The sequence below is a fragment of the Lepisosteus oculatus genome, chromosome 24 (genome assembly GCF_040954835.1).
Source record: "Lepisosteus oculatus isolate fLepOcu1 chromosome 24, fLepOcu1.hap2, whole genome shotgun sequence".
In the NCBI taxonomy this organism is placed as follows: Eukaryota; Metazoa; Chordata; class Actinopteri; order Semionotiformes; family Lepisosteidae; genus Lepisosteus; species Lepisosteus oculatus.
Genome location: NC_090719.1, coordinates 12867887 through 12881331, shown reverse-complemented (window position 1 = coordinate 12881331; position 13445 = coordinate 12867887). Strand labels below are relative to the sequence as shown.

General features: G+C 40.5%; 1 protein-coding gene across 1 annotated transcript in view; it reads right to left on the bottom strand.

The window, feature by feature from the left end:
- Window positions 1-13445, bottom strand: part of dnm1a (dynamin 1a) — a 112831-nt gene that overhangs the window by 44965 nt on the left and 54421 nt on the right. Inside the window, exons 11-14 of the mRNA XM_015367101.2 lie at window positions 7924-8010; window positions 6942-7012; window positions 6800-6851; window positions 4258-4269 (exon numbers count right to left, since the gene is read on the bottom strand). Of these exons, the coding sequence (XP_015222587.1) occupies window positions 4258-4269; window positions 6800-6851; window positions 6942-7012; window positions 7924-8010 (222 nt within the window). The remainder of the gene's footprint in view (window positions 1-4257; window positions 4270-6799; window positions 6852-6941; window positions 7013-7923; window positions 8011-13445) is intronic.

The following is a 13445-nucleotide window of genomic DNA, read 5'->3' as shown; positions in this document are numbered from 1 at the left end:
TCTCGGTCCCACTGTTTCATTGTGAAATTCGGCATGAACGAATCATGTTATGGTTTGATTTAAGAGTTAAACGACATTAAATGGAACTATGTAATTACACAGTGGTGTTAGACAACAATATGTTAATGCTTCATTTAATACTTAATACTTTTCTGAATAATATTTTTGCACTGCACTTAATATTGACTTTGAACTTTTTATTCATAAAAAGCTGCAGTTGAATATTAAATTTGTATAACATTATATAGGTACGCAAAGTGCCTATCGGTTAGGCAGATTTGAGTAAGTGGAGAAATACTGTGTTCCTAGCTTTTCTTTATTTCACACTTGAGAAGTTTACAAACCAGTGCCCTCACTGCTGGACCTGTAGAGCTATAGCCCTGCAGGTTTTATAGGGAATTCAAACTACTAAATGACTAAAGACACAAAATCAAACAATAAGTAAAGAATTAATTAAGTTCAGTCATCGAGAAAACAAGACAGTCTCCAGGACTGGCTGTGAGGATCCCTGCCTTTGTCATTAATCTGAGTCAAAGACACAAAGGGATCAGTACAAAGTGGCCGATACCGTAAGGGTAATGAATTAACCAAACACTTATTTAATTCTTATTTCTGAGTACATTAGCAAGACTCTTGCCCTGATCTTAAAGACTCCAAGGCATAATCACTGCTACTCCCACAGCAGAACTTGATTACTCACAGTTTGTGGATTTAGTTTTGACATGAAGCAGACAACATGTTTGACTGTATATTGTATTAGTGGCGATACATCTTTGTTCCTGTAAATCATTTTGCATTGATTAAGATAAGCATCAGATAGTTCCAGAGAGCTTGTTATTAAAATGCTTATGTACAAATAGCCTCCAGTCCATGGAGTCCATCTTCAAGCGTGGTCTTAGAACCAAATTAGGACCAAACTGCAGTAGATTTCTGCTGTATAGAATAGACACTGATGTATTATTTCAACTAAAACAAAGCACAGACCTACAAGACTCTTACTGCATTCTGTTCTGATTGATCCTTAATGGATGCCATCAAGTATTACAATTATTTAGTTTTTGTCATATGGAGTTTCACTTGAAGTTAAACTTCAGTGAAACAGAGATTTCAATGTATCGTGAAAAGAAAAAAAAACATACAGTATGTTGTTAACCCAGTATGGCAATTAAAATAAAAAAACACACTGATGCAAAACATGATATATGATATATTTCATGGCAGAGAGACTTAGCCCTTTGTCATTTGTATCTCATGTACTGCTAAAACAAGATAGATTTTCAATTACCTCCGCATATCTGAAACTTACGGATCCTCTATCCTGCTGAATGAAAATTTTAAATAGAAATTACACCAAGACAGGAATCAAGTTCAGTTTGCTAGGAGGAATAAGCAGGTCTGCATTCAGTGCTGTAGAGTAGCCGGGCAGAGCAGCGCAGGAAGCTACTGTAGGACAGTCATAGCCAGGGAAGATAGTTTTGTCACTTCTAGAAAGCAGGGGGGATGTCAGAACTCGGATTTTCTGAGCACTGAGCAAATCACACCTGTGCATGTCATGTTACAACTTTAAACAGTAAAGCACTGTCTTTTTTTACTTTTTAATTCCCCCACTGGTTTAATTAAGTGGGTTGCTGCTGGTTTCTGTTTCACGTGATATGGGGTTTCACCTACTATGGAGGTGACTGTCATTTTTTAGAAGATTGGGAAAGTTACAAGGTGATGATTATCCAAAATAATAATTTGAACAGCTTGTTCAAATATAAAAAATGCAATCTTAATTCGAGTTGAAATCGCAGCAGGATAAGGCTCAGGATGAACATCTGACAAATCTGAGCCCTGAGTATACATTTCAGGGAAAGTCGGTATGCTCCCTGACCAGATGCAGATGTACAACTTTATTTACAGAGCCTCCTTCGCCAGAGCAGGACTTTGCACAAATCAGAATGAGTAAGGAATCCAGGATGTTTGAGATTCATTTGATTCAAGAAGGATCTCTGAAGAAACATGAGACAACACACCAGTATTTCATCAAATTAATTGAAAAAATGTTCTGTCCTGATTTCCTAAGATTGCTTAGCCAGCAGGGGTGTGCCAAACTTAAGCGAGTGACCGGGACCTATATGATAATGTATATGTACTGATATACTGTATATCATGTGGGAAGAGTCTTTGGTGTAGCAGCTGTTCCAATCTACCGCTTTGCAAATGTATACAATATCTTTTATAAAACAGGAGATGGTTTTTATTTGGCAAGTCCACTTGCCATAACTCAGACCTAATAAGATTTTAAATGAAAAGAACTGCAACTTTTCTAAAGGTAAAAATTAAGCCTCAGAGATTATTTTAAGTGAATGTGCAGCTGGGATTTGGGCCGTTTAATAAAATGTTCGGCACAACTGAGCATTTGCCTGTTTTCTAAGAGACTGATAAAAAAAGGAGCTGTGCTAGTCTTGGGAAATTGATTTTCTCATTGTCAGGCTCGGGATGTCTCAGTGGTCGAGTAGGATCGATAAATTCCTATTTCACAGTGTGTGGCTATCAAGCAGGGAGTTATATCTTGGAAATACATTCCATGTACAAGATGAGCTTTATGTGTGACAGCACAAAAGTAAATCAATCAGTAACATCCTTGTTTATTTCATTACATATGTGAAATCCCTGGTTAAATATTTCATGACATCTGTCAGGTTTCATGTGCAGAATTCATGAAACCTTTCAGGTTTCATGTGCAGACTGTAAGGAATGCACAGTATATAAGGAAACAGCAATTTTTCATAAATGCTGAATTATGACTGGTTGATTTCTTAGATGTGATATAGAATTGAGAAATTATAACTGCAACAAAATGCACAAGACAGAGCAATACAGCCTCACGTGACAGTTTAGTACTTTAGCTCCTAGGCGTCATGCAGTTCTGGAACTAACACAAGCGAAAAGCTGATGCCTAAACCACACGGTGCGATAAAGGGATAATCAAGCTACTTCAGTTTTTGAGCAAGGGTGTAATTCATTGATTCATTGCAAGACTCAATAGATTCAAGAGCACCACAGAAAGATAAAAAAATGAACGTGCTTTCTTCTGCATGCTGATCGCTAGCTCTACATTCAGCATTCACGTCGCAAGCAGGGAATGGCAGTTCTGTTGCAGAGCAGGCTGAGGTTCTCAGGAAAGATAACGAGCCCCGTTTTTCAACAGGAAACCTTTTCATTGCCTATAATGAAGCAAGAACTGATTGCAGTACTTCAGTCTGAACCTAGCTGGTGTCTTGCCAGCTCCATACAGTTATAGAAGCACAGTGGAATGATATTTCTGAGCACTGCAAATAGTTTGCCCACTTACTAATACAATTGGATGGTGGGATTCTGACCTTTAAATCCTAGTATTATTAGACAGTATAGCAGACAGTGATGTTTCTGTCTAAATCCTGAATAGAGTTATACACACCAAATAATATGCTGCAAAATGTTTACAGCTCACTTAAATACAGTTCATTGAATTTTACAAATGACCCAATTTATGTACCATCTATATAAGGGTGAAAATGCCCTTTTAATATACTAGTTTTACTATTAATACTGGCCAACAAGTGCTATCTGGTTTGCTTTAAAACAAATAAATAAACTGTAACCAGACAACATGATTATTACAGTGGATATCAATATTGCAGTGTGCAAGTCAGGAGCTTTTTTGAAGCGAAACAGATCACACCAAACGCCAAATCATTCCTGATATCCTAACGTATTTTTGGTGAATTTGAAGATGCTGCATCGTCATAGAGCAGGATTCACTCAGAAATTCTGAGCAGCCATAAAGTAGCTGCCTGTGAAGATTACAAATATGAAACCAAGATACCTTTTTATAGCTTTATTTTCAAATTCAAGTGGAATACCCCTTTCGCTTAATGAAAATCAGGCTATCATTTAACACATCATTTGAAAGAATTGCATAGAGAGCACAGACAGGCTCTCAATCTTCCTGGCCCAATTGGCGTTGTTTTCTTGAAAGAGAATGAAATCATTGATTTTCGTTTCTGGCTCACTGTCTCGCTTGCACCCCACGTCCAAAACGCTGGTTTTAGGCATGTCACGGAAAAGGAGAAAGGGGGACAGGAGGAGGGAAAAGGGAGCACAGAAGAGGTGAAAATTCCCACCCACCCCTACCCAGCCTACCCAGACTAGATTAGTGAGTGACTGTTGGCACACGCGCGCTCACACACACACACACACACACGCCCACACCCACGCGCTCGGCCTACTCACCATGATCTCATCCTGGAGGGCGTTGCCGTGGCAACAGCAGCAAAGCAAAGAGAAGGGGTGAGAGATTTATTAGAGAAGCAAACGAACACAGCAGAGGGGGCTTCGCACCAAAGGCACCCAAAGGGGACTTGTTAGAGCAGCTATGCAAGTAGTGTCTGCTATCAAAAAGGATCAGAGCTTGCACACCTCATGGGTTATTAGCATTTGTCCAAGCTGAGCTGTATTGGGGGGATATTTGGATAAGTTTGGAGGCCAGTGCACAGTGAAACATCAGACACGTTCCAGTTGGAAATTCACAGCTGGTCAAGTCGCATTAATCCCACTGTTCTTGATTCGGATTAGCACTTCATTTTACCTCACGTTGGCTGACCCATCACTGACGAATCCAGTCGTTATCTCAATTTGCGGTTTTGCCAATACAAAAACACACCCAGTGTGCGTTCACGGGGATATTACGTGTGAAGTCAAAAGCAAAGCGCGATGTTTGGACTGGCATCTAAATGCAATCAAGGTAAGTATGAGCAGCTGCCACTACAATGATTTAATAATAATTAATAATTGCTTACACTTATATAGCGCTTTTCTGGACACTCCACTCAAAGCGCTTTACAGGTAATGGGGACTCCCCTCCACCACCACCAGTGTGCAGCATCCACCTGGATGATGCGACGGCAGCCATAGTGCGCCAGAACGCTCACCCCACATCAGCTATCAGTGGGGAGGAGAGCAGAGTAATGTAACCAATTCATAGAGGGGGATTATTAGGAGGCCATGATTGGTGAGGGCCAATGGGAAATTTGGCCAGGACACCGGGGTTACACCCCTACTCTTTTCGAGAAGCACCCTGGGATTTTTAATGACCACAGAGAGTCAGGACCTCAGTTTTACGTCTCATCCGAAGGACGGCGCCTGTTTACAGTATAGTGTCCCCGTCACTATACTGGGGCATTAGGACCCACATGGACCGCAGGGTGAGCGCCCCCTGCTGGCCCCACTAACACCTCTTCCAGCAGCAACCTTAGTTTTTCCCAGGAGGTCTCCCATCCAGGTACTGACCAGGCTCACATCTGCTGAGCTTCAGTGGGCTGCCTATGGGATTTCTAATGGCCTTGCTCAAGACTGAGCTCCTTGCGTGATTCTCTGGTTTAGCACCTGCTTGGAATTTGATTTTGTGTTCCCGTATAAGGAAAATACCGGAAATGACTTCTGCGACTTCTTGGGAGGACATGACATGACATGAAAGCTTTCCTTTAATAACTATCTTCCAATGGACAAAGCAGCAAATGGACTGGCATCTTTCTATCACAAACTGTGCTTGCTTTTCATCGTATATGTTTCTCTCCTCTTCCAAAGAGACATACTACAGTAGGTTTATCACGTTCACAGCATTTATACTCAAGAGGATCAACCTGAGTTGTGTGGTTAGGGCTTGCTGGTTAATATGGCCACTTGATGGGACTGATCAAAGATAAAAACCTGAAATAGAATAAATGCGCTGACATAAAAAGGCCATAGAAAACCATTTCAGCACTTTTCTTCAAATCGTTTAGCAAAAATGTTTTAACATTCTCTCCACTGCGTATTTACACTTCTCCAATCTGGTGTGATGGTTATAGGAAATCATTCCTGCCCTCTGCAATCTCACTCTCAAACAATATTTAGCAAATGTTTCACCACAGTGTTGATGTGGGTTTCTAAGGTTTTAACATACATTTAAAATTAAGTATACTGGATTGCAGGAATACTTTGACATACTATGGTTAATCTTTCAAGGACCATTTACTATAGCATACCAGGGTATAGGAAAGTGTAATTTAATATGAGGACCTACACATTTGACCTTAATGATTAAAACCGAATACCTTTTAATAAATGTTCTTATAGAACTCAGGGGGAAAAACAGAAACTCTGCATTTAGAACCAACTACAACCTACAAAATACTACCTTTAAAAAGAAAACAGGACCAGAACTGGACATCTCTGATCTAAATTGCACTATGGCGCTGACCATCCAAGATCAATCTTTGAGCATAAACCAGCAAATCTCCCCAGAAGATCTGCCCAGTGTTGTGGCACTCAGTGTCACCCCATCCTTACATTCCAAGACACGATGGAGTGTAGTAAATGTGATATAATAGTAACGTAAATAAAGAAGAATTTAGCTTCCAATGTTTCGATTGACCCTTCAGATTGACTGATCCCTCAAATCTCTTTCTTCTGTCGCCTTCTTAGCAAATACAGAGGCTTTGCAGAGGATGAACTCCCAAAATAACATCCCTTGGTCAGCTTTCAACTTCTCTTTAGGACAGCCTGGGCTGGAAATACAGAGCCACTCTGTCCATCTGACAAAAGGACAGTAAATGTTATTTGTTTCAGTTCAGTAGCAGTTCGAAAATCCCACACATTTTCTTGCTAGAACTACCATCCCTTATGAATGCCACCTCTACAAAAGCAGGTTGCCTTTATGTTTAGCAAATGCAGTGGCAAAATGCAGGACAAAGTAGAAAACATGGGACTGAAATCTGAGTCTGTAGCTCCTTACCTGATTCCCAGAAGCCTTTTTCTTACTCATTTGGTTACTCCTCTGCTGAGCACTGCACAGAAAGGAAATGTCAGGTTAGTTAATGTACTTCACTCTTGCTCAAGTCTGTGAATACATCTGCAGGTAAGAGAGACTTACTTACTTGGCAAACCCAATGAAGTCCTCATGGTTCGTGTTCATGTAGGCTAGCTCAATGTCTATGAGCAACATCACCTGAGAATGACAGTGATAAAATGGAACAAGAGTTCTTGTCATGAACACTGTAGGCACCTTTATTAGGCACCTTTCAACTGCTCAAGCTTTCATGCACCCACATAAAGAACCTCTGGATTTTAGTTTGATCTGTTTTCCTGTCCTTTGACAACAAGAGGTCAATCTCACCTCTTCTAAAGCCACTTAAACAATCATGGCATCGTGGCGCCTTAATCATCTCAATTAGTCATTTAATTGCTCCAATTTACAGGCTGGGAGAGCTCAGACCTGTCTGGAGCACAATTCCCAGAAACCTCTGCGGGGAGGAGCTGTGGCTGTGTCACCTGACCAGTTGCAGGAAGCCAATTGGTCAGGTATCTGTTTTAAAAAGCAGGAAGAAGAGGCTTCTGGTGTCATGCTGTGGGAGAGGATGGTTGCTGTCAGAGGGAGCAGAACTCCCTGTGTGCACACACACCACTCACCAGAGGGAGAAGGACTGAGTGATGAAGAGAGGAACTTTGTGAGTATTGTGAATTTTTGTGAAGAGGGAGGTTGTTTTTGTGAATAGTGTGTTTGGTTCTGGGAAGCGGTTTAGCTGCTAGCCTGGAATAGTTAGGGGCTTCAAGAAGTGTAGTAAGTAGCTATGAAAAGAGCTTAAGTTTTTGTTTTGGTGGTTTGGCTATGATGTTTCTGATTCTCCTGGCACTGGGGAGTCTTTTTGAAACCTTACAGCTTGGTTTTTAGTGTGTCTGACCTGGACCTACCTATTTTTTTAAGATCCCATGATGACATGCCCAAGACCTTGTCACAAGGCATCACCAGGTAGATTAACAGCAACGTCGGTGACCCCTGACACAAAATCATGCCTCTGATCGGTTCAGTAGTACCCCAGATGATGTGGCAATAAATTGATCACCTGGGGGGTGGCCTACCTGCTCTTTGGTCCGACTCTCGCGGTCCCGAATGTGGGTGGTGACGATGCGCTCCATCTCCTCTCGCAGGAGAGGGTACTGTGCTAGCTACAAGACAAAGCAGAGTGAGAGCGTGGGTATCTGACAATAACGCCAGGCCTGCAAGATGGCACCGGGCAGCAGGAGTGCAAAAACTGGCAGGCAAGCATCTGGGATAGAGTATGTTGGGGTGTGCCCCCAGGCTGCTACCAATTCTCCTAACGTTTAGCAAGAAGGCATCTGGAACAATATGACTGGTTGCTGGTGGCGGGCAGAGAAGCAAACGACTGCATTCTAAATGTTTGCCTCTGGGATCAGCCATAAAAAATAAAATAATTTAAGCTAGTGTATAAATTTAGCCCAGGCGGGATTCTCTTAATTTGAGGACTTTTTATTTCACCCTTCAAGCGATGAGTCAGCTTCATAAAAATGTAAAGGTTTTCATGAAAAGGCGCCTATGCCCATCTAGTTGGGGAAAGCCAGTTTGTGAATGATTCAGGATCTAATCTTTGAGCAATGCTGTTCATGGTCTGAAACATTCCTCTATAGCTGATCATCTTGGCCTTTGCCTCTCATGAGTAGGGCTGAACAGCCGTGATGATGTTTCAGTGCTATAGCTGTGCTGGAATTAAAGTAGTTGAACACCTCAGCGCAGCTACAGAAGAAAATCTCAAATGACTTCAGAGTGAGTTACTATTTTCTTTTCCCTTTGGTTGATAAGTAATGATTGGTACGTTTTCCTTATTCTTGCTTAACTTTTATCATTTGTAAAAGCCTTTTAGAACCCAGGTTTCACTATAGCTCGAGGTTAAAGTGAAGTAAAAGAAATGAAATTGTTGGGATCTGTAATGTGCACTGTATGTCTGGAGTAAACTGATGGCAAGTCCAGCACAATGCTTCTTATTCACTCAATTTATAGGCAGTTTACCGGAGCTTTGTGATTTTTAACTTCTCCACTTCGTTTCCCTTTGAATCCTCACTGAATGCACTGGAGATGACAGCCTTCAGCAAAGTGGAAAATCATGACAAACCAGCTGAAATCTGTCCTGTACTTCAAGGAGTCCTTTAAAAATTGTTCCTCACTTGGAATTTTTTCATTTTTAAAACGATCTACTGTGTCGAATTATCCTCTATCATTTCTTTTTACAGAATCATGAATGAGAATGAAGTTAGAAAACTGTGAAAGTGTCAGCAATCTTTTGTGTTGCTGCACAGAGGTGATGTCAGCTCACAGACTGCGAGGGCCTGTGCTAGCGCTCTCACAGGAAAATCTTAACTCTATGCAGCAGGGAATGAGAACCAGCCCCTCGGTTAAAATCTATAATAAGACAAGATTTCAACCCATAAAATGAAAATCAGATTCGTGGTCTCCTGAAGTAACATGAGACGGTTTGGCTATGTAACCCAGCCCGAGCACAGATAAAGAATGCAGTGGTTTAAGAATGTGCTGATAGCACTACTGTCACAGCAACCTTCCTTCCGTCAGACGAGAGCTGACAGCGTTCTGGGGGCGTCTGACGTGGATTAAAACCAGATGCTTTGCTCACTGTGCTCCTTTTGTGCTGCTGCTGCTTCCAGTGTTCTTTCTGAGAGACCAGTACCACCCCAGACCAACATGGAAGCAGCTTGAGAAAACCCTAAACCCCTCAAAGACTCCACACCAACAAGAAAGCAAGCAAGCAAGCAAAGCTGATTCCGAAAAAGTTCAACTTTTCTTCAAGACGGTGCAGTCGATTTGCCTAACATAAGTGAATGAAATACTTGTTGGTGAATAGTCTTTGGTTATCCCTTAGCATAGGATCACTTTGTTTGACCGATAACTGCTGGTGTGTCCTTTGTACTGATATGATACACTGATACTTTCCTTTTTCATCACATACACCAATAGCTAAATAAATGGTTGTTCATGGTAACCAAAAAACGGATCAATAGCATACAAAAACAGACATAAATGAAGGCAGGTAGCGAAAAGAAATTAACTCGGTTAGGCAAAAGTCTTAGAAGTAACAAAGTGCTGACTGCTTAAAGTTACAATGCATCCTGCTGTTCCAGATGAAGATAGGACTGTGTAGGTCCAGTCAGAACGTATGAGCTGTGTTTAAGCAATACCTTAAAGGAATCAAAATGTAGTTCCCAGAGAGTTTAATTAAATTTCAAACTTGGGTCATCTTTACAAGAACGTTGTCTGCGTTGATAAGTCCCACATTTCTATCGGAGTGTGTCATCACAGTTTAAACCTAATAGGACATTTTTACTTGATGCACCACTGGAGGACATTGTTGAACTTTGGGATATCCAAATGTATTTCCAATTGTATGGATGCCATTTAAGCAATTAGAGGTTTGACTTCTGCAAGGGACAATGCAGATGAGGGGGATAAAACGGATTCTTCCCCCATTCAAATAGTTTTGGGATTCTCATTCAACTTTATTTTTGTGATCTATTTTTTCATTACCCATATTTTCTAGTGACTCCACTGCTAGTGAAGTCAGTCTGTGATTCTACCCGGTTAACTCACCTCTTATGTGCTTTCAGCTTTAAGATGAGAGACCAAGGGAAAATAGGGTAGTTTTATAAACCAGGGAGAAAAAAAAAGATCTCAAAGTTTAGGCTTCACACTTGGTAATCTGCTTTCTCCCCTTCTGCATTGCAGGATGCATTGCAACTTTAGGAGTGTTGAACTTCAGGTAAACAATAGCATGTCGACGGTCTTCTGCACCACTCGGCAACACAATGCTTATCTTCACGCACAAATTAAACAACACATCGCAGTTAGGTCAGGCATGCAGGCCAGCACGCGTGCACAGGTAGGGACAGATCGACAAAGAAACAGGAGGCAAAGGAAGGCTGGGGAGGGGAAGGGAAGGAGATTAGGGAGAGAACTCTCAACCACATGATCTCCTGTGGATTGTAGCTTTTGTTCAAATGCGGCGATCGAAATTCCCAATTTAGAAAACGCAAGCTCAATCGTGCGCGAGGCCAGCAAACCCAGTTACGGGTCTACTCTCCTGGCAAAGGCAAAGCACAGAAACTACCTAGCAAAGGAACAATGAGCTGTGCACGGATCTTCATTTCTGTTTCAGCTACCTTGAAAACACCCGAAACTCCACTGGTCTCTCTGTTGATCGAGCACTGCCATGGAATTGGTGAGCTCGGCCACCTTCTCTAATGATCACTGTGCCAAGATTGTTTCTCAGCAGCCCAACGTTATGGCCTAAAACACTTCATTCTCCACTGCACAGCCCACTGCACAGTTAAGAGGCACCACAAGAGCTCATATTTTGATATGCAGTTCCATTGTCTCATAATCCATTTCAATTTTCTTTTTATTGTAGGTTACTGACTTCTGTCATCCTCATACCAATTCCAAACTGTCATGTGTTGTTTAATTAAGTTTATATATCATATTTAATATTTTTTTGAGCTGGGTGAGCCACAGATCACAGACGGATAACATTTAGAAAAGCTTATTTAAAAGGGGGACAAAATTCACTTTTCTGCATTCATAGTGTTTGATGTGAAGTTAAGAGCTCTGCAACTTAAGTGCACTTTAGCATCCTAAACTATTAAAGAGAATCTACCCCTTTGGTGTTGTCTACATCCACAGGAGTTCAAATGATCTATTTATTATCCTTGCCCAGTGAAGAAGCAATACTGTGAAATAAATAATGAGGAATTAAACAGTGCCCAGGGTGCACTTTGTTAGTCAAAGTGTGGAACACAATCTTCTTGATCACCCATATCAGTGGATAAGAAAAACCCCCGAAAAAGTTCAAAAATTAGAAATCGGTAGGAAACTGAAAATGCAGAAATGGAATGAAGAGGAACAACGAAAAATCGGCAAAAAAAAAAGAATATAACTGGCATGCTTTCAGTTTTTTTTTTTCCAAAAGAATCAAAGATTGTGGGTGCCGTTTCTTTTAGAAGAAATGTTCCTGGACACTGGATGGGGAAAAAAAAAATTAAAGACAATAAAATAATAATCTTGTGGTAAGGATAGACCGATTAACTGCTGGGAAAGAATGGGGAAAAAATTGGGCTGCTGTTTCCAATCAGATCTGTGTGACTACTTCTAAACCCTTGAAGTAAGCAGAGAGGGGGACAGTGCGGTTCATCTCCTCTCGGGGATGTTTAAAACGTAAAAGGAACTGGTTGGCGACATTTTAATTATTTAAATATTTTTGTCTGAGTTATTGCACGAGCAGTTAAGAGAAGTACCTAAAGTGTCCGTTCTAAACTTTTTTTGTCTTAGTTATCCAAAGAGTAAGGATTCTATACTAGAAGCTTGGTGAGAAAGCTGTCAAAATCAAACATCACACATAGTCACTAAAATGACTTCATCTTAATGGCTGCATGAGTGTATATATAAAGGAGGAGATCTATGATATTAATAATGTCAAAGAAAGTTCTCAATGTAACCTGTTCAAAAGATGAACAGTACTGAAAAAGTAGGCTAGTCAGTTTAAAATTCTAAGTTTTGTCTTTACGGGGATGGCCAACTTTAGACGTTCGGGTTCTCTATTGCACCCTTGATCTTAACTCTGCTTTTGAAATAATTATTTTAAAAACAGTTTCTTCTTGAAAAAACATTCCAGGGACTTGGTCTTCCAAGCACTGAAGCCTATTTCTGTCCTAAAACAACATTTTGTTCAAGACAAAATAGATTTGTTAAAATTTCTTCATCGATAGTTCCATCTTGCAATTCAATTCAGTTCACACCAAATTAAAATGACCCACTATAACATGTCTAATATATGTCAGGTCTAAATTATGGGAATAGCTTGGAATCATATCTGAATCTGCTTACACCTAATGCCTTACAAATTTGTTTTTTATAAGTAAAGGTAAGTTATTTTGCAGTTAAGTAGACCATACTTGAAAGCCTGTAAGAATTGTTTCACAGTATTAATGACAGCAACATCTGTGAAGATCTAGAAAAGCACTTTGGAAAATCTGAGTCCAGACTCTCCTAATGATGCAAAAGTTGGCCACGTCCCCTGACTTTATCATTAGTTCATCTCTCCACTTTCCCAAGAGACGCGTCAAATATAATGGCTGCCAATTTTAATAGCACAAAGAAAAAAGCTTTCTGAGGGAGATGAAGTCTTTTATTTGTAGGAAAACTAAACCCTTCATTATTTCCATGAATCAGCACTGAAACAGTCCCTCAAGTAGCAAGTATGTTAGGATTGTGTAAACATGACCACATACATGTTTAATTTTCCTCCGGACTGTGAAATATGGACTGTCTGTAATACACAATCTTTTATTGTTGGTTGAAATCACTTAGGTTCTGGTGCATGCACAACCTTATCAGGGAAGAGATTTGACTCAGTCTAGGAATTCCCCCCACATATTCTACAGAACCTGCAATATAAATCCAGTGAATAATTTCCCATGCTTTGACAGTCCACTGGGAAAATGAACCAATTAAAACTGTTAGAGATGCAATATATTTATATCACTAACAATGTCAATGAAGGCTTTATAGACCCCATTTAGAA